We start from the raw sequence: 20,547 nt of genomic DNA on the forward strand, positions 1-20,547 counted from the left end.
AAAATCTTCTGCTTTACACAAGATAAAATAAAATAATTTTACTGTTATACAAAATGAAAGGTGTGATTTGATTTGGCTATTTAAAATTGTTATCAAGTTGATTATCCGAAGAAGAATTCTCCCGATAATAAGAGAGTTACTCCCGCCGTTTACCCGCGCTTCATTGAATTTCTTCACTTTGACATTCAGAGCACTGGGCAGAAATCACATCGCGTCAACACCCGCCGCGGGCCTTCGCGATGCTTTGTTTTAATTAAACAGTCGGATTCCCCAGGTCCGCACCAGTTATAAGCCGGCTTTACTTGTGTAAAGCTATTTAAAACATCATTCAATATAAATTGTGATCACCATAATTAATGATTACAATTTCATGAAAATAATCAACAATTATGATTTTTGTCATAATCATGCAGCCCTACTTTCCATCCTTTCTTCCTTCCCTTCTTCCTTTCTTCCTTCCCTTCTTCCTTTCTTCCTTTCTTCCTTTCTTCCTTCCTTCCCTTCTTTCTTCCTTCCCTTCTTCCTTCCTTCCTTCCTTCCTTCCTTCCTTTCTTTCTTCCTTCCTGCCTTCCTTCCTGCCTTTACTTTCTTACCAGTCATCCTTCCTTCCTATCTGCCTACCTACCTTCCTTCCTTCTTTTACTTCCTTCCAACCTATATACTTAGGGTGCTTCTCAATATCCCTCCTCGTCTCCTCGATCCTTCGTCCTCCATCCTATGACCCGGAAACCGATCGAGCTCAGCCATCTTGAAGGACATCTCAATTCTCTAATTGCACCGCGAGGAGGCGAGGATCGAGGAGTGAGGAGCTTCCAGAGGAGTCGTGAGCGAGGATGCACAGTTGTATGCTTTGCGGAAGTGTTTTATCGACTAAACGTGACGCACGTATCAATTCTCCTCCACCTTCACGTCGGTCACAATCATTTTAATTTATACTTTACCTTTGCAGTTTATATAAACCACACATCTCACATATTTCAACAGGGTATCTTGTTTTATTATTATTTATTACTCATTTCTTAAATAACCAAACTTCAACAACATAAGGGCAGATCCTTTGAGCGCTGCTGATGACGCAGTGAAGTGACGCTCGAGTGATCAAGTATTCCAATGTATAAAAAAAACTTTCATTCGATTCCTCTGTCCTCATTTTCTTTCCTTGCAGCCTTCCCTCGCGTCCTGCAGGGGATGGAGCTGAGACGCGAGGAAAGGAAACCCTCTATCTCCATTCCTTACCATCTATATGCCTACCCACTTTTTCCTTGTTTACCTACCTAACCAACTTCTTTATTTCTTCTACCTATCTTCCTTCCTTCCTTCCTTCCTTCCTTCCTTCCTTCCTTCCTTCCTTCCTTCCTTCCTTCCTTCCTTCCTTCCTTCCTTCCTTCCTTCCTTCCTTCCTTCCTTCCTTCCTTCCTTCCTTCCTTCCTTCCTTCCTTCCTTCCTTCCTTCCTTCCTTCCTTCCTTCCTTCCTTCCTTCCTTCCTTCCTGTCTACCTGCCTAACCAACATCCTTCCTCCTATCTCCCGGCATTCCTAATTTCTTCCTCCCTTACTTCCTTCTTGCCTATCTGCCTACACCATTGTCCGTCCTTCTTTTTTTCTTCTTCCTTTCCAATACCTTTGTCTTTCATGGTTATTTTCTGATTCTCTTTGTTATCGGTGTTGTGATTATCATTCTCCTCACTATGTGCAGGAGATGCATGCTACAGTAGAGGAAGACCATTGCACTTTATGCTGGGTGGTTGGAGGGGGTTCTCTTGTACAGAGGGCCTCTCTCTTGAACAGTTTGCCTGAAAAGGGCTCATTCAGTTGAGCAGGACTGCGTCTGCCTCCTCCTTCCTCTTTCTGGCTGTGGATCATTGTCAGGCTTGAAAGGAGCTTTGACCGGTTCCAGACGACTGGTTCTGCACCATAAAACTCCACACACATTGATAAATGGGCTTGCCCCACAACATTTTGAATCCATTGGCATATCCCAGGGTATTTTGGGATTGTCAGACAAGGAGGCAGTCAGTAAGTTAAGCAACACAAACGGTGCAAGGAAGACAGAAAAAGCAGCCCGGCACAGTCAAACAGAGAGACAAGGCAATAAGGCCAGGCTGAAAGAGAAGCCAGACAGACTTATCACTCTTATACAGCACAAAAGTTATCATTGAGCTTATGTTAGCATTTTGACTTTGTGTATAGCTGAGCAAAGACTATATATGTGGTTCTTAATTTCTTTTCATATTGCAGATGTCAATGTTAAGGATAGTGTGTGAAAGGCTCTAAAGATAGCAGTGTATATGTTTTAAAAAACTTGCAGCGAAGGGTTTATTATAGAATCCCTGTTTTCACTTTACACTCCTCCACTCCACACATGGTCACGCTCTATGAAAGCTGGCTGTGGTTATCATGCTCACCCTTCGCCTGTCCTATGAGTTTGAAAAATGAATGTGCTTTTGAGTGCTGATCTTGCATTATCCATGAATCCAAGTTACTTTGGATACCCTGAACTTTCACTTTTAGTAATCCTCCTCCTGTCTTTCTCTTTACTACAGGGAGTACCTCAGCTACCCTGTGCCAAGGCCTTATACAACTATGATGGCAAAGAACCCGGAGATCTCAAGTTCAGCAAGGGTGACATCATCATCCTGCGCCGGCAGGTGGATGAAAACTGGTACCATGGAGAGATGGGTGGAGTTCATGGATTCTTCCCCACCAACTTTGTCCAGGTCATCAAACCTCTCCCACAGCCGCCCCCTCAATGCAAGGCCCTGTATGACTTTGAGCTAAAAGACAAGGAGGCTGACAAGGACTGCTTGCCATTCTCAAAGGTGCTGAACATTTGTAAAGACTTCGAAATTAATCTTTACTCTCCCATCAAATACACACACCCATCCACAAGTTCATAAAGAAATATGGTAGTACTTTACAAGTCAATTCATTAGAATCAGTTAATGCATTAGATATTCTTAGATATTCTTACCTTGGATGGAAAAAGAGGCATGAGCATTCTTCAGAATTTCTCCTTTTATATTTTCCACTAGGGAAAACAAATAGTGACTTATTTTAAGGGTGAACGAACAGCACTGCTATAATGTTGCAGAAACAAAAAGAAACATTTTCTTCTGCTCGCAACATAAGTGTGCAAATTACCCTCCAGCTATTTGTGTTTTGGATAGATTTTTGGAAAAGAAAAAAAGAAATGCCTGACTTTCATTCATGCCTTCGAGTTGCACATTTTTATGAACTTTTTAACAAATTGCTGTGAAGGCTTGTGGCTGAATAACAAGGAACCTGTTTTATTCCGTCTGCCCTCAGGATGATATTCTTACTGTGATTCGTCGTGTGGATGAGAACTGGGCGGAAGGCATGCTGGGAGATAAGATTGGCATCTTCCCCATATCTTATGTAGAGGTGAGTCATATCAGTGCATTTAAAACTGTCATTGTTTCCTGACATTTTCACATTTAATGTTTTATATTTAGATGTTGTACTCTTCAGGATGGCTTTAGGCTTTAGGAAACCTTCAAACTACTCTCCACCCTTTAAAGAGTTTGCTTTCAAAAGTATTAGTTGTTGCCATTTTTGTCACATCCTCTTCATTTGGCTAGTTTTTCATCCCCACCATTTCTTTGTTTCTGCTCTTGTTGAAACGGACAGCTCTTTAAGCATGCAGATCTCATAGAGCTCTCAAATTGTTGCTAATTATTTGAGCTGTATTGAATTCTCATCAGCCTAATCAGACTCAAATCTCAAAACACCAACAGCCTTGTGTGTCTCTTTATCAGACATGCACAATCTCAAAACACTGCTCTCTTTAATCACTCAACCTCAAACAAGAATAGAGACTTAACTGCACTTGATCTGTATATGCGACTTGTTTGTTGTGTGTTTTGTCTTATGCAGTGACCTGTATATTGCTTGTGAGGTGACCTTGGGTGTTATGAAAGGCGCCATTAATTAAATGCATTATTATTATTATTAATAGCCTTATCGTGGCCAACCTCATGTGTGCTCCTGAAAGTTGCAGCATCTCAGTTCTCGAAACACTTCACATATTTACTCCCATAAACATAGACAAAAACCTTTATGAACCCTGGCAGAGCCAGCGTGAGCTCTGCCAGCCACGTGTCTAACCTGTGGGAAAAAATAACCATCAAAAGACATTCAAAAATAGCTTCTGTCAAAATGGTGCTTCTTGAATTGCATCTCTCTCACTCAGAGCGAGAGGACGAGGGAAAAGAGGGGCGGAGGCTTCGAGCTTACACAAAAGCCTTGGCAATTTTCAGTAAACCAGACTTTTTCCAAGTGAATGCTTTTGAGAAAGTAATACCAGTGACATCAAAAGTGACATTCACTCAGGTACTTGAAATAGAGTAAAAGGGGGGAAAAGGTTTTTCTGTTCCCATGTCACCTGCCACTGTAAATTTATGTTTTCAAAGTGACTTTGAAATGGAATCAGGCATGTGTCTCTTAGTGGCCATCATATATGGAGAATTTAATGTCTGCCTGAGTTTGCAAGGTCAGCACTGAGTTATGATGAGCTGATCTTGAAGTTATTACATTATATTACCATTCATGCTTGGTGAAGTTGCTGCATAAGTTGCAGCCCTGTATTGTTTTTGATTCTAGGATTTGCTGTAGCTTTGGGTCTAATATAATTTGCTCTACTAGTCAATTCGTTATTATTTATTATTATTATTTTTCATTGTTTAGAAGTGACCCAAAATATTGAATTATATTTACTTATAATCAAATGTTTTTTATTATTATTATATTATCTTTTAATTATCATTATTTTAGCTTTTTCTTTGTCACTATCCTTTGCTTAAATTACAGCTCTGCACACATTGGTCATTCTCTGAACTAACTTTATGAGGTGCATCCTGGAATGCTTTTTAAATAGTTTTGAAGTTGGCTTGTATGCTGGACATTTATTGACTGCTTTTCCTTCTCTAGGCGGTCAAACTCATGTATTTCAATTTTGTTTTTTATAAAAATTTTAGTTTAGTAAAGAAATTCATATGTAGTCACAATTTATAATTGCCTATGAAACTTATTTCAAGCATTTTACTGTAAGCCTTGAGATCAAAAGGGTTTGTAAAGTCATGAGAAACATCAAGCGTGTTTCCACACTTTTGACTGGTACTGTATCTATGCTAATTCCACTCCTGCTGTTTTGAGCATGAGGTCTAATTTCTCGCCAATGTACCTCTCTCATATGGTTTCATTTATGAATACTTTTACAAATCAGATTATGTTTGAATAAATGAATAAATTCCAAGAATGCACTAAGCACTCTACACCTGTATTCACTATCTATAGCAGCGTTTAATCAATCCTTATGACCTAGATCAGCTGAATTCAGAGTGTAGGGTTCTTCATATGAGTGGTCTGATTGGCTTCTCTCATTTGTGCAGAGAGTGAGTTTCTCGGGGCAATGTGTGTTGCTCTGTCATTAGCTGGAGACTCTCTGCTCGGATGCCTTTGATTTCAGTTTCACGTGAAATCAGACATGGCCTGCAGTCCCATCACATCACACCCACCACCCCACGTTCTGTTCACCAATGAGTCTTTGAACTTTTCCATTGCTTTTTACTAGTGGTGCAACAGATAAAAAACTCACGGTTCAGATCATATTGCGGTTTTCAAGTCATGGATCGGATCGACTTTCAGATCAAAAGGGGGGGGGGGGGGGTTCATTTATTACATAAAGCCCACTTTAAGTACTTTGTAGGGACTTCCTACGAATTCCTGAAGGACAAAATCCAATCCCGATTTACATTCTTGGTTTTACTTGTATATATGTCACAATAGGGAAGAAAAGACTAGCAACTTCTGTTTCATGCCGACTTTAAAGATTCACCTCAATCTCTGTCCTCTTTCTTAGTTCTTTTAGTACCTTTTTGTGCACTCCTGTTTCTTTCATTCTCTACAACTTCTCGTTAGATTACATATAAAGAAAGTGTGAGAACTGTGGCCTAGCAGTTAATTTATGTGACATTGAGCCTTGGTGCTCATACGGCACTGTTGGTTGAATCTGGCTCTCAACGTTTCCAAAAGGCCAAAATTAGATACAATAGTAATAGCATGTGCAGTAAAGTGTTATTTCTGTTTACTCTCTCTTCTACTTTCAGTTTAACAGTGCAGCTCGACAGCTCATAGAACTGGACAAGCCATCTGAAGGTGGAGGAGACTCCAGTGAAGGGCCATCGTCCTCTTCCTCAGGCCCCCAAGCCAATGGCTCCCAGAAAGCTACTGGGGAGAAGAAGAATAGTAAGAAGCGACACTCCTTTACCTCCCTAACTATGTCCCATAAGCCTTGCCTGGCCCCTCCACCTCAGAGACACTCCATGGAGATCAGCGGCCCGGTTCTGATCAGCTCCTCCAACCCCACAGCAGCGGCCCGGATCGGAGAGCTCAGCGGAGGCCTGTCCTCCAGCGCACCTTCACAGGTGAGAGATTATGGATGGATTGACACTAATGCAACATATCAGACCAGCATAACGTGATGAATGGAGAGATTTGGTGATAGGGAAACAGAGGATGGATGTGCAGGATAGAAAGGAGAGGAAGATAATGAGAAAAAACGATTATTATTCCAGCATGGTGGTGTCTGACCTCTAAATGTTCTGTTCCTCATCCACTCTTCCTCTCTCCATGTTATATATAGATTAGTACTCATAGTGAGTGGAGGTAAGGACATCATCTCTCACTGAGGATGAGCTTCTCAGCCGTGGCCATGGTTACACAGCCTGATAAGTTCATATACACACAACACTAGGGCTGTTTTCGACTAAGGATTTTCATAGTCGAATCTGATTCGTTTGATTTTGCCGTAGTCGACTGATAGTCTAACCTTTTTTTTTCTTTTTTTTTAGATAGCAGCTAGATTTTTTCCATTTCAAACAAAAGAGCTAAAAAACTAAAAGAAAAACATGGCGTGTAACAAATACCTTTTATTCATTTAAAGCCAGATGAACAAAACATTTCACACATATATCAAACATCAGAAAAGTTCACATAAAATAGGAAAAAATTGGCTTCAAAAACAACAACGTTTTAAATAAATCACACACAGTAAACAAAACCTTAACAAAAAAACTTTGCAATGAACTTTGCAATTTAGACGCGCAAACTGCGTGCCGGTGCGGTGAGACGTAGCCTACATGCTCTGGCAGATTCGGCTTGAAGTCGTTCATCCTCGGATGCGGCGTCGCGCGCGGTGTTACAAAAAAAAGCTGTGCACACAGCCAAGCGAAATGGGGTCTTGCCGGTCTTGCGCACCCAACGCGTCATTTTTTGCCGTACGCACCTTCGCGCTCGTGTGGACGCGTCGAGTATAAACAAGGCTTTACTCCGTGCGCGCTCTGATCGGTAAAGGTGCACAGACCTCTCCCGAATCATCTCCAGCAGTAGCAGCCTCTGAAGCAACACTAACTCCGCCTCCCTCGTAAGATGATATTAGTATTTAAACATTCTCTATGATAAAAAATGTTTGTAAAAAAATATTTTAATAGCACGGTTTTGGCGGTTATAGAGTTCTAATGACGGTGTTCAACTACAGTATAACCGTCGGTCTCACGGTAATGTCACACCCCTTGGTTACAAAACACTTCCCTACTATTCGACTATGAGGTTCATAGTCGAATCAGACCTCTCCGAATCGAATCGTCGAATCCTCGACTATTAGAAGTCAGCCCTACACAACACACACACACATACATACCTAAAACAACAACTTTCTCATATTCTGGGAGGAGATATTAAGGCAGAACAATGTGAATGCTGTTTTTCAGATTTACCCATTTAGCCATTCTTCATTAGATAGCACTGTTGTTGTTATGTTTGATTATGGTACTGTTAGTATGTTTTATATCATAAAAATGAATTTATTGTAGGGCTGGTGATATAGGCCAAGATTTAATCAAAAATACATTAAAAAAACAGTAATATTGTGTTAAAATAACTGTTTTATATTTTAATATATGTTAAAATGTAATTTATTCCTGTAATAGCAAAGCATCATTACTTCAGTCTTCAGTGTCACATGATCCTTCAGAAATCATTCTAATGCCGATTTGGTGCTCAGAAACCATTTCTTATTATTATCAATGTTTAAAACAGTTGTGCTGCTTAATATTGTTGTGGAAACCGTGAACAGCATTTATTTGAAATAGATACTATAACTTTTGATCAATTTAATGTGACCTTACTGAATGAAAGTATTAATTTCTTAAAATACTTTCAGTTTAAGAAGTGTATACACTTACTCTAACATGATTTATTTTATTTTCCTAGAGAAACTATTATTTAATTTCATATTTAATGTAAGAACTAAAAACAGAAAAATAACTAAATGTAGTAAAGGTAAAAAAAAAACACAAGCTGAAACGGTCTTTGAGGACCTTACTGTCCAAATAAAAAGGTGTATTATGGTGGTGATATAAAGCAACATCATAATCACAAATATAATGTGAATATTTAATATCTTGCCCAACCCTACTATAGTGTGACTGGACTTATACAGTTCTGCACTCTGAGCAGTTTTGAGATATTGCGCTTCAAAGGTTTTGCATTCCAACCTTGGAATTCTGACTTTGTAGATAGAATTATTTTGTTTTAAAATAAAAAATGAAAAAAGTCCCAAAATGTACACAACATAAAAAAGCATCACATAATGTAAATAAGTTGTCACAGAATATGTAAATAACTCAATTAGGGGTCGACCGATATATCGCCACGATATTTTTTAAATTGTAGCCTGCATGAACATGTTACTGTGAAATGAATGCGGACAGGAATAGAGTTCAGATTCACTGGAGATCGACAAACTTAAAATCCTTAAATTTAAAATATGCTCCGCTACATCCAGTTGCCCACAATGTCTCTTCAAAGGTCATCTGTGCACTTTTGTATGTTGCCTTAAAGGGTTAGTTCACCCAAAAATGAAAATTCTGTCAGTAATTACTCACCCTCATGTTGTTCCAACCCCGTAAGACCTTCGTTCATCTTCGGAACACGAATTAAGATATTTTTGATGAAATCTTAGAGCTGGATCACTCCTCCATACTAGTCCATAGGCTTCTTCAGGGATTGAACTTGCCGGCCTCGAAAAGTTATTAAAGACATCGTTAAAATAGTCCAAGTGACTACAGTGGGTCAATCTTAAGTTTATCAAGCGACGAGAATACTTTTTGTGCGCAAAAACAAACAAAAATAAAGACTTTATTTCAACTATTCATTTCCTTCTCTTGAATGGAAGGAAATGAATAGTGTGATTCCGTAGAGCTACGTCACACGTAGGCTCACTTTTGGCCGACGCTGGTCATGTGCGTGATGCGTGTGACGTACAACAACAGAAGCTTACGCTATTACACTAGTGAACTGACTCCAGGCCCACAGAGAAGGAAATGAATAGTTGAAATAAAGTCGTTATTTTTGTTTGTTTTTTGCGCACAAAAAGTATTCTCGTCGCTTGATAAACTTAAGATTGAGCCACTGTAGTCACTTGGACTATTTTAATGATGTCTTTAATAACTTTTCGAGGCCGGCAAGTTCAATCCCTGAAGAAGCCTATCGACTAGTATGGAGGAGTGATCCAGCTCTCAGATTTCATCAAAAATATCTTAATTCGTGTTCCGAAGATGAACGAAGGTCTTACGGGGTTGGAACAACATGAGGGTGAGTAATTACTGACAGAATTTTCATTTTTGGGTGAACTAACCCTTTAAGATCGCTTCAGCTGACAATAAATAATTGTCGAGTGACTGTGAAATAGAGGGAATGTGCAACAATGGTTAAGTACCAAATGGTTAAATTTGCCAGATAACTACAAATAATAGCTTGAAGGGGAAGGAAAGTGAGCATCGTGTCAAGCGCTCTGATGCTTGTCCACAGCAGCTTACTGTTCTCTCCTGTTCTGTTCAGCAGTTACTCTCTCTCATTCCACACTGTCCAACATGCTGTCCGAGCATTTGAGAGCACTGATGCGTGACAGCGCTCCACCACATTAAACATTCCCACCACTCGCTCGCAGAGGTTACCGCAGCAACCCTGGAATGACAGTCACTCACAGCTGTTCCACTGGTTGCCGAGCAATGCTGTCTCTAAGGAGATGGCAGACAGACTTGTCATTTCATGTGATGTTCTGGGGTGGGTGGGGGGAGTTCAAGGAAATTTCCCTGAATTTGGCTATTCCCCCTCTACTTTACACTCACTTTCATTCCTTTTAAAAAATGTAGGTCTCGGGTTGCTTTGCTAAGGACGAAATGACAAAGATAGAATAAAAAGACCACTTAAAAATGTAACAGTCAGATCCATGGCCTAGCCTAGTCTTTCCTGACATTAATAAAATAGCAAACCTAGATATTTGAAATAATATGCTGAAGTGTACATGAACATCAAAACAGTCTGGAAACATTCATAAATTACTCTGTAGCGGTGCTACAGACAAAGCCGTTATTTCAGGTAACGATTTAAAATGTATTTTCCGTCCAAAAATAAAGAAATAAAAAAATTGCCCTGTTAAACCATGTAAGAGCATGTGTGTGTGTGTATAGTATCTAGTATCATGGTTTCCATAAAAATATTAAAGAAAAATTATTTTCAACATTGATAAAAAGAAATGTTTCTTGAGCAGCAAATCAGCATATTAGAATGATTTCTGAAGGATCATTGTGACACTAAAGACTGGAGTAATGATGCTGAAAATTCAGCCTCGGAAAAGAAATATTTTATATTGTAGTAATATTTCACAATGTTATGATATGTATATTAAATAAATGCAGCCTTGATGCGTGTAAGAGTAACAACCTTAGGATGATAGTGTATAATATTTTATAGACTTGTGCACTTTATTTATTGTTCCCTTCTTTTTTATTTTGTTACTTAATGGTAAAGTTTTTGAAGGTATACAAAAACAAGAAGTATTTTTGACAGACGTGGCACCCCTAGTTTCAGTGACCAGAAACAATCGGAAAGAGCAATCCTGGAAGTAAGAGTAAGAAATTCTCTTAGTTGAACCGGTTTCTCATAGAATTAAATACTTTTCTTGCAGGTGAAGTTATAATAATGTATAAGAATCCCACTGGTAACTGGAATTTTTTTCTCCATGATGTTTGTCATCACCTATCTGATAATCCATCACCTCTGGAGTCCTCTTCTGTGGGACAAAACACTGAACACAACAGAAGACACACTATACCTCTTTGCTTTTAGTTTCGGCCTGTCTGTATGCTTCTGGATCCATTTTCGTGTTCATAAAGGAACTGTTGAGACGGGGTGTTGTGAAAGATGACCCCAATTCAGTTTTATGAGAGTGAATACTTGGTGCAGATGGAATGAGGAAGCATGTGTGGTGGCCTTAGCAAACATGTGTTAACGCTTTAAGAACGTGAGACGGTTTCTCAAGCGACAGAATTCGTCATCATGTGTTAATATGAAACCAGCACAGTGTTTTGTGCTCACACCTAGTGAGTGTATTTACACAAGACACCAGTCCATTTCCTCTATGCGTAGCTAGAATATTTATCATCTACATTCTGTTTATGAGTCTATAATTGGTGTTTTTGTCCTAGTTTTTCCTTTACCCTTTGCATATTGTTTCATTTTTTTTCTCATCATACTTTCTCTCTTTTTGTTTTTTCATCAGTAATGATGTCAGGCAACTGCACTACAGCTAAACACAATGACAATTGATCTGTTGTTTTTATGTCATCTAGTACTATGAATATCGATATCATCTCTCTCATTCCCTCTCCCTTTTTGTCCCTTTGCATGCCCACGTTTTTCCTCTCACGCTCTTTTTAACATTCCTATCTAGGCGTTTTAGCGCTAATAATTATCCAGACACTCCAGATCTCATAAAAGCCTGTTTGAGCCTGTAAAGTGATCCCCCTCCTTTGTGGCAGCAGTTATGCCCTCTTATGAGAGTGAGGTATCGATTTACACGATTTTTGTGACACATTTGGAATATATGAACCACAGACTTATTGCTTTCTCATATAATTCTGGTTTGAGGGAAAGAGAGAAAGGAAAAATGGAGGGAAAAGGCCATTAAGAAGGATAAGGATATTTGAAGTGATAAAAAAGAGAAAGAATGATAGGCACTTTTACATTCACTTTTTACCACAGCTGATTTTGTCCCCACTGCATTATAAAACACAGCAGGGAGGCTTCTCTAATTACCGAGCAGGAGTTTTCATTTCGTTAGTGTGTGTTTTAATGTTTTGCTGAGTGGTCATTGCGGTTGTCATTAGTGGAAGAAAAAACGACAGCAACAATGTTCTCTTTAGCACAGCTTTCAGACGTCCCCTCCCATTTTTGCAGCTCACAAAGAAAGTCGCAAAATTGCTGATATTCATTTTATTCAGACTTAAAGCTGAAACTTTGGTTTAAAGGTTTTAAAAGTTATAATAAAAGCTATATTAGGGTGGATTTGAGTATCGTCCTAGACATGCAGGTATGCATCACACTTTGCTGAGCCACTGACTGACCAAATCCCATGACTGACAATGGCAGATGTAGGAATGAAGTTATCAAATTAGTATGTCAAGTTCATTTGAGTTGAATAGGTCCGCAAGAATGATTGCTCTTTCAGCTCGAAAATTGACAACTCGATAGAAATTGTTTTTAATGACTTTCCTTTTCTTTTTTTTACCATTTCTAATTGTAATGTTATTCTTTTGCATTTCAATTATGACTTGGAAATGAAAAACGTTATAGTTTTTTAAGTGCTACATATCAATACATCACATAGATGATTTATCAAAATGGTAAAATATAATTTAATCATTAAATAATTAATTATTAGTCTAATTAATATTAATGAGCAAAGCCACATTACCAACAAGAAAGTCTCTCAACTTTCTGTAACAAATGGATATCTGTGGTAAAAAAAAGAAAAAATTGCTCAAACCCTTAAATGATTGTTCACCCTAAAATAAAAATGTTATCATCATTGACCCACTCTCATTTCGTTCCAAAACCATATGGCCTTCTTTCTTCTGCAGAAAATCTTTTGAGAAATGTCTGTGTTTTTGTTGTCCATACAATGGAAGTCAATGGGCTCCAATATTAAACATTCTTCAAAATGTCTTCTTGAGCAAGTTATTGAGCTGTGGGATATCATGGGAGTGAGTAAATGATGACAGAATTAAAATTTTTGGGTGAACTAACCCTTTAATCTCATAAATTTGGGGGGTTGAATTACAATATGTTCCTTGTAAGAAAAAAAGTATTTGGCAAAGTTAATTTGCATGATTTCAGCATTGTGGAAATGCAGGCCTGTACGCAGCTGTGCTATCATCCAGCTTATGGCTTATTTTATCTAATCGGCAATCGCTGATGTCATTCTCACCGGCAGGAAGTGTTGTGTCAACGAGAATAACACAGGATTTCGTGAGTGTTTGTGTGCCCTCCAGTATGTTCATATCCCACACATTGACTCACTCAGTACCTTGTACAATCTAACCTGTAGGGTGCGACTTGAGAGCTGATGTACCCGGAAGCTGAGCAGGCCTGTGGCAGGAAGATATGCTGTTTGCAGTGATGCACACACACAGATTCTCATGTACTTCAATACACTCCTCTAGCACTTACTCTTTGTGAGATCTCTGTGGAGAAAACATTCAGCTTTAGCTCCCAGCTCAACACGCTCATGCAGAAGATACACCGTTTAACCCGTTTAATGAAAACACCGTTTTCATTTGAGCTTATTTCTGTTACTTGTGACATTTTCATTGATAAAGTCTTATTACACTGTATTCAGAACAAACTCTGCTACAATAATATGTCAGCAGCATGTATGTAAAAGTTTGTAGTTTTAAGATAATGACGTTTATGCGTGGTTTGTGGAAAAAAAAGTCACTGAAATAAGGTCATGAAACCCATACTGATTATTTCTTCACAAGACTTTTGAAAAATTGTATCACGTAGCCTAGAATATTTGCTCAAACTGTGAAAATCATTCTGCATACTCATTCGGATAAAACAATATATTGATTTAAAATTTCTAAGACATGTTTTGTGTAAGAAAGCTGTATGGGAGGTAGGTGTGAACCACCCATTAATATTGAGTGTTTTACACCTGAGAAAGACAAAGACCCTCCCATAATGGCCCTATTAGGTGCTATCAGGCCCAATCATTATGAGGAAGAATGAGGAGTGAATTTAAAAAAGAATGGCTTTTTGATTGTTTGGATTTATTTACAACACAACAGAATCCAAAGATACACAACAAAGGACAAAAAAGCACATTATTGAACACACTCAATCTAAAGACAGAGACTTGAACAGTCACACACCTTTGTGCCATTCCTGAAACATAGTACATACCTGTCATCTCCAAGGTGTTTAATGGTTCATTTTACCATGTTCATGTCTCATGTGAATGTTTAAGTCAGCAGGACGCGTATCAGTGGGGCATCTGGTCCCTGTAAAAAAAAAAAAAAAACGAAACAACTGTGAACATGCTGATATCAAGATAAACTATAGAAGGCACGATTTTGGGAATACATTTTATATTTTTCTGGTTAAAATGTAAAAATTGACTATATATATATATATATATATATATATAATGCACACCAGGTTTGTTGTGCCTTGTAGGCATATGGCTGCATAAAATAATAACAATAGCCTATAGCAGGCGGCCTATAAATCGTTTAAAAGGAACACTTCAGTAACACTACACTAGAGAAAAATATATGGATTAACATATGTTACTTCAAATGTTTGCATTCGTTATGATGTTATGATCTCATTTCATAACGTACATTTTAGTATGGCACCAGTTTGACTATAAAGGCTTCGCGTCGGGTGGTTCTTCGCCTCTACGTCGTGCATTAAAATCCTTTAATGCATGGCTAGCCGTGGATTATCCCGCTTATACCTCGGTTATTTGCCAAGTTAAAAAGAAGTAAAAGCTGTAACTGATGTTTACAGTGTAATTTTTTAACAGATGTGTAAAAATGACGGTTATTTTCTTAAGTTACGGCTCGTTAGTTCTAGCACTCCGTCCGCTTTAAATAAAGTAGAGCCATCGGATTGCTTTTATTTGAATGAATTATCACATTTATTTAAATTCATTATTAAAAGAGAGAGACAGAGAACTGAAAGAGAAGAGAGAGAGAGAGAGAGAGAGAGAGAGAGAGATGCGTGCGCGAGTTACCTGTGTGCGTCTCTTCTTTAAAGTCTACAGTCCCCTCGTTGCTTAAGCATATAGCTAACTTAATGATTCATGGATTTATTAAAATTATTTATGAGTGACAGGCAACACTGACAGTGACAAGGCAATCTTTATTTGAACTAATCATGTCATTTATTTAAATGAATTAGCTGTATGTCAAACCAAACTTTTCTTACGCGGATGATGAATGCTGGTGTCTTTTCCATTTTTCCTGTAGCGCTTTAAAACTGATTTAAAGACGGCATTGCTTGACTTGAAGTCTTTATCCCTTATGATGTTGTATTTTGTAATGTGACGGTTTATACCTGCTCTGAGACACTTCAAACTTGCAACACTGTATTCGTGTCCAGCGGTAGACTGAACAGAGGCATAAAACTTCCGCAATGTCTCATTTAAAAGAGAAGCAGAGTAGGTCTCGAAATCACAATTGTTCTGTCTTTGGCGCAAAAAGTCACTGAAAGTGTTAACTGGCCATTAAGTTGTCTTTTTCGTATTGACCTCATCTTTGTCGTCTTCGATCTTATCTAGCTCTGTCTTTTCCCTAAAAAAAAAGAGCCCGTAACACTTTACTTGAAGGGGTGTGCATAAGACTAACATGACACCTTCATAATCATGACATGACACATGTTATGAATATGAAGGAAGTTTTATGCATGTTTATGACAACTGTCATTAACCCTCTACTGCACGCATTATTATGCAATCATCGAAAAAAAATTTACAGTGTTTTTTTATATATAAAATAGACTCAAATTAACATTTCTTTTTTTTTTTTTTTTTTTTTTTTTTTTTGGGAGGGGTACTTTTGGGTACGTTGCCATATGGCAACATTGTGCGACAATGGAACAGCCTGATGCGTTTTCTCCCAAAATGATATGAAATTCATAGATGATTACAGACCTGTCTTTTAGAAATGAAATTGTTTTTATTATTTAAAATGTTTTCAAGAGCTTTGTGTACAAAATATGAAACTAATTTTCAAAGTATTATTTCAACAATATTTACAAAACATCTGACGCAAACTCATAAGAACTGTTCAAGTGAAACTACTCAATGTGAAACGATTATTTCAACAACATTTACAAAACATCTGACGCAAACTCATAAGAACTGTTCAAGTGAAACTACTCGATGTGAAACGCCTTAAAGCAGTTGTTCTCTCCGTTAAAGGTGGGGTATGTGATTTTCTTTTTTGACCGTTTTTTCAAAATCACTTGAAATCCTATTCCTAACCCACTTACAGCCACTGAGTTAGAAGCACTGACATGAAAATTAAAAAAATTAATCATCTGTGGAACGGGCAGGACTCGAAAAACTCCAGCCAATCATTTCCAAGACCACCTAGAATCATTGGACAGTAAGTGCGTCAATCAAACGGTCGTACCATACCCCCCTCCCCATGCCCCTCTTCGAATGGGTGGAGTCAGGGCCAGCGCTGGAGGAAAGAAGGTAGGACCTTTTGAGTTGTGTATTTTCAAAATCTGCCGGCCGTTTTGCAAATCACATACCCCAGCTTTAAGGCAGAGGTGCACCTTGCACTTAGAGCAAACCCCTCTGACGATGCCCTTGCAGCCAGGATTCTTGCACCTTCCTTTTGGTGCACCCATCTCTGGCCAGTGATCAAAGCGGTCAAGACGGATATATATTTTACTTTTATACTTTACTTTTACTTTACTTTATAAATATATACAAATATATATAAATATATGAGTATAATACAACCATCCAACTATATAAGTGCATCCATACATTGTCATTCATACAAAGCTACTCTGCATTAGCATGGGCAAAATATTGTTCCATTACCGCACAATGTTGCCATATGGCAACATACCTATTTTATTAAATAAAAAGGTAATATAAGTATCAAAACAATGTGACAATGATTGAAAAAAGATTAGAACTTATCCCAGATGCTTGATGTATTTTTTTATTCCGAAGAAATATGAAAAAAATGAGGAAAATCTTCACATATACACGAGCACTTTTTCAGCAGCTGGAGTCATCAAAAGTGTGTGAAAAGAATGACGTTGCAAGGGTGTGTGTAGTGTCGTGATGTCATCAAAGCATATCATTGGTTACCACCGGGTTCTATTATGAATTTAAGATCAATCAGAGCTCATGTTTATTTTCAAATTTCAAGAAATGTCCAAAGAAAGGGTATGTTGCCATATGGCAACACTGTGCAGTAGAGGGTTAAGTGTCATTCGCTCAATTATGACATTTTTAATGCAAATATGACATTGTTTGAGATGTCTTTGTTATGATACCTTGACATAAACCAATACAGCATAACCTGTCAGTGTCTTTGTCATGACAACTTGACATTACTAAGACAACACAACCTGTGATAAACATGACATTGCAGATTAATTATCAAACTTAAGAAACCACTTAGCTTTATTGGTCAGCAACGAGGGGACTGTAGACTTTAAAGAAGAGACGCACACAGGTAACTCGCGCACGCATCTCTCTCTCTCTCTCTCTCTCTCTCTCTCTCTCTCTCTCTCTCTCTCTCTCTCTCTCCCTCTCTCTCTCTCTCTCTCCCTCTCTCTCTCTCTCTCTCTCTCTCTCTCTCTCTCTCTCTCTCTCTCTCCCTCTCTCTCTCTCTCTCTCTCTCTTCTCTTTCAGTTCTCTGTCTCTCTTTTAATAATGAATTTAAATAAATGTGATAATTCATTAAAATAAAAGCAATCCGATGGCTCTACTTTATTTAAAGCGGACGGAGTGCTAGAACTACCGAGCCATAACTTAAGAAAATAACCGTCATTTTTACACATCTGTTAAAAAATTACACTGTAAACATCAGTTACAGCTTTAACTTCTTTTTAACTTGGCAAATAACCGAGGTATAAGCGGGATAAACCACGGCTAGCCATGCATATGTCATGGTTATGAAGGTGTCATGTCAGTCTTATGTACACCCCTTCAAGTAAAGTGTTACCATGCAAAACTGACATTAACAAAATGCAATAATGCAGTAACAGCTGAAAAAGTACTTGGGTGTGTGTTTTTTTTTTATATTTACCGGTCAATAATGCAATCGCTGCTGTCTGTCCCATAGAAGAACATGACAGCCAGCGTATGTTTTGGAACTATTGGGGCTTACATGAACCACGTGACAGCCATCGCGGCGACATCAAAGATCGTCGCAACTCTTTCTCTCTATGGCTCTGAGCCTACCTAAATAAACGTTTTCATATGTGTCTCTCTCTCACTCTTTTGCAAGTGTAACTCTGTTACTATGGTTACTAATGTTTATAGTAGCGGATTAATTTCGAACTGTAATCAAACTGACTGGAACTACCTGTGCATTAAACGGTTTTACTGCACACCTTCCAGCCAATCAGAATCGAGTATTTAAACAGCCCGTGGTATAAGTTGCTATAATGTAAAGTTTATATAACAATAACATGCTTACTATTATGAGTGAATGTCTTACCTTAAAAATCTTTCTCATCTTCAAATCGCGTTCTTCTAATTCTTCTGAGGTAGATCCAAAGTACACAGCACAGCACAAACACAGTCTTCCAAACTCAAATGAAAAGTTGCTGGAGTCTCTTATTCTTTGTTTTGAGGTGAAGAGGGCGTTAACAGTTTCGCGTTTCTCCGCGTGGATCATTTGCATGTGAATCGCTCGAGCGCGCGTGGGTGTGGTCACATTAGAGTTAATTAGGACGCATTTGAGAAACTGTACATGTCGTTGCTTTCATACGGATTACTTGCAGAGTATATTTGTTTTTGATATAATTTACATCATTAAAAAATAGAGACTCCAAGCGTTGTAAAAACATACGTTTCAAGTCTGTGTGACAAACATTTGCTGAGTTACATGTCATTTTCTGTCGCGTTTCAGAATGAACTTCACATTTAGAGAGACGGCAGAACGCGCATTGTTTATTTTCTTTATTTTACGAGAAACACAACATTTTGTTTTTATTATGAGTGTACACAAATAAAATACATTTAACAGTTTTGAATGATGTGTAGCACTTATATGTAAGATCAAAATCAACAGAGTATTTTGAGTCTCTTTTGCACTGATAAGAAAAAAAACGAGCTGATCACGCCGGCGTGATTGCCGACCCCAGAGGGTTAAAATGTTTTCAGAAAATTTCACCTGCAGACAAATCATTCACAATAAGCTTAATAACATTAAGAACATTTTTATTTCATGCCAACTTTAAAACACTTAAAGGTGCAGTATGTAATTTTGACAGCTAGTGGTTAAAATGGGTACTGCAGTCCTAATTGAAAATATTGGGAGAGGGTTGTTTCTCCCACCCCCTCCTCCTCATACTTGACGCTCACGCGGGTTTACAGATTAAGGATGCAACAGGAATGAGCGCAATTCACAATGGAAGACATCGAGCCTTACACTGTAAGTTGAGGAGTTGATTTATCCGCGTTTTAATATGCGTCTGGTCGTAGAGCTTATTGTGGATGCCGAGGCTTTTTAAGTCGGGTAAAATCTGCGATCTCTGATCCAGTTCGTTTGCTGGCTTCCATGGCTGAAATACACTATGGAAACTGGAGTGTTGAAATACTATTGAGCAAATTGGCAGTGGGCGGAATCTCTCAGAAGAAAACAAAAACAGACATTCCAACTCAGAATGTACATTTCAAAGTAGAATAACTGGCTGCAGCATTGTTTTTCAGAGAAATGAGTATGTCAACTTAGCATGTTTTCTAAATAACTGAAACATATTATGGTATTTTTATCCTTTAGTATAGTCCAAAAAATTACATATAGCACCTTTAAAATATGAATGGCACGAGAACTGCTCTATTACATAAAATATCAAATCAAGTGGCATACAAAAAAAGCATTTCTCAGGACTAACTTTAGCAGAACGTGTCCAAATTTTTTTTGTCGTTTAATACTCTTATTATATGCACACACAACAGTCCATCTTTCTTTCTTTAGTGTGGAGAGCAGTGTCAGTTCTTGCAGATTTGAAATGGGTTGGCTACTCTCATGCCCATTTCATTACCTGAAATGAATTTAGAAGAGGCTAACCCGGAGAAGCCTATAGTTTGGGCTTATTGGCTAGGGAACATGCAGGTCACGAAGTGAGATGTACAGATCTAAATCTGGACCTGAGGTGAAGAAGGGAGAACAAGCCATGTCATTAATGACAAATGCCACCTCAAGACATACAATATGCAGAATCGTTGCATTTCCCTCAGGCACAGGGAGAATGAAAGAACAGGAAATTAAATCGAACTTGAAATAATAGCAAATTTCTGTATAATTATGTCTGTCTATTTTTTGATGAGGACTATTTTGAGCTCCTCTCTAAATACCTTTAGACACAAGGAGCAGATTTTTCTCTTTCTTTTTTATGGATGTTCTATATTGCCTCTCTA

At 38.2% G+C, this 20,547-nt stretch overlaps 1 protein-coding gene across 1 annotated transcript in view; it reads left to right on the forward strand.

The window, feature by feature from the left end:
- sh3rf1 (SH3 domain containing ring finger 1) overlaps positions 1–20,547 on the forward strand; it is a 61,154-nt gene that overhangs the window by 30,816 nt on the left and 9,791 nt on the right. Inside the window, exons 3-5 of the mRNA XM_056259853.1 lie at positions 2,543–2,818; positions 3,306–3,401; positions 6,125–6,442. Of these exons, the coding sequence (XP_056115828.1) occupies positions 2,543–2,818; positions 3,306–3,401; positions 6,125–6,442 (690 nt within the window). The remainder of the gene's footprint in view (positions 1–2,542; positions 2,819–3,305; positions 3,402–6,124; positions 6,443–20,547) is intronic.

The sequence above is a fragment of the Rhinichthys klamathensis genome, unplaced genomic scaffold (genome assembly GCF_029890125.1).
Source record: "Rhinichthys klamathensis goyatoka isolate OS25496 unplaced genomic scaffold, OSU_Roscu_1.1 h1tg000170l_1, whole genome shotgun sequence".
Taxonomy (NCBI): domain Eukaryota; kingdom Metazoa; phylum Chordata; class Actinopteri; order Cypriniformes; family Leuciscidae; genus Rhinichthys; species Rhinichthys klamathensis.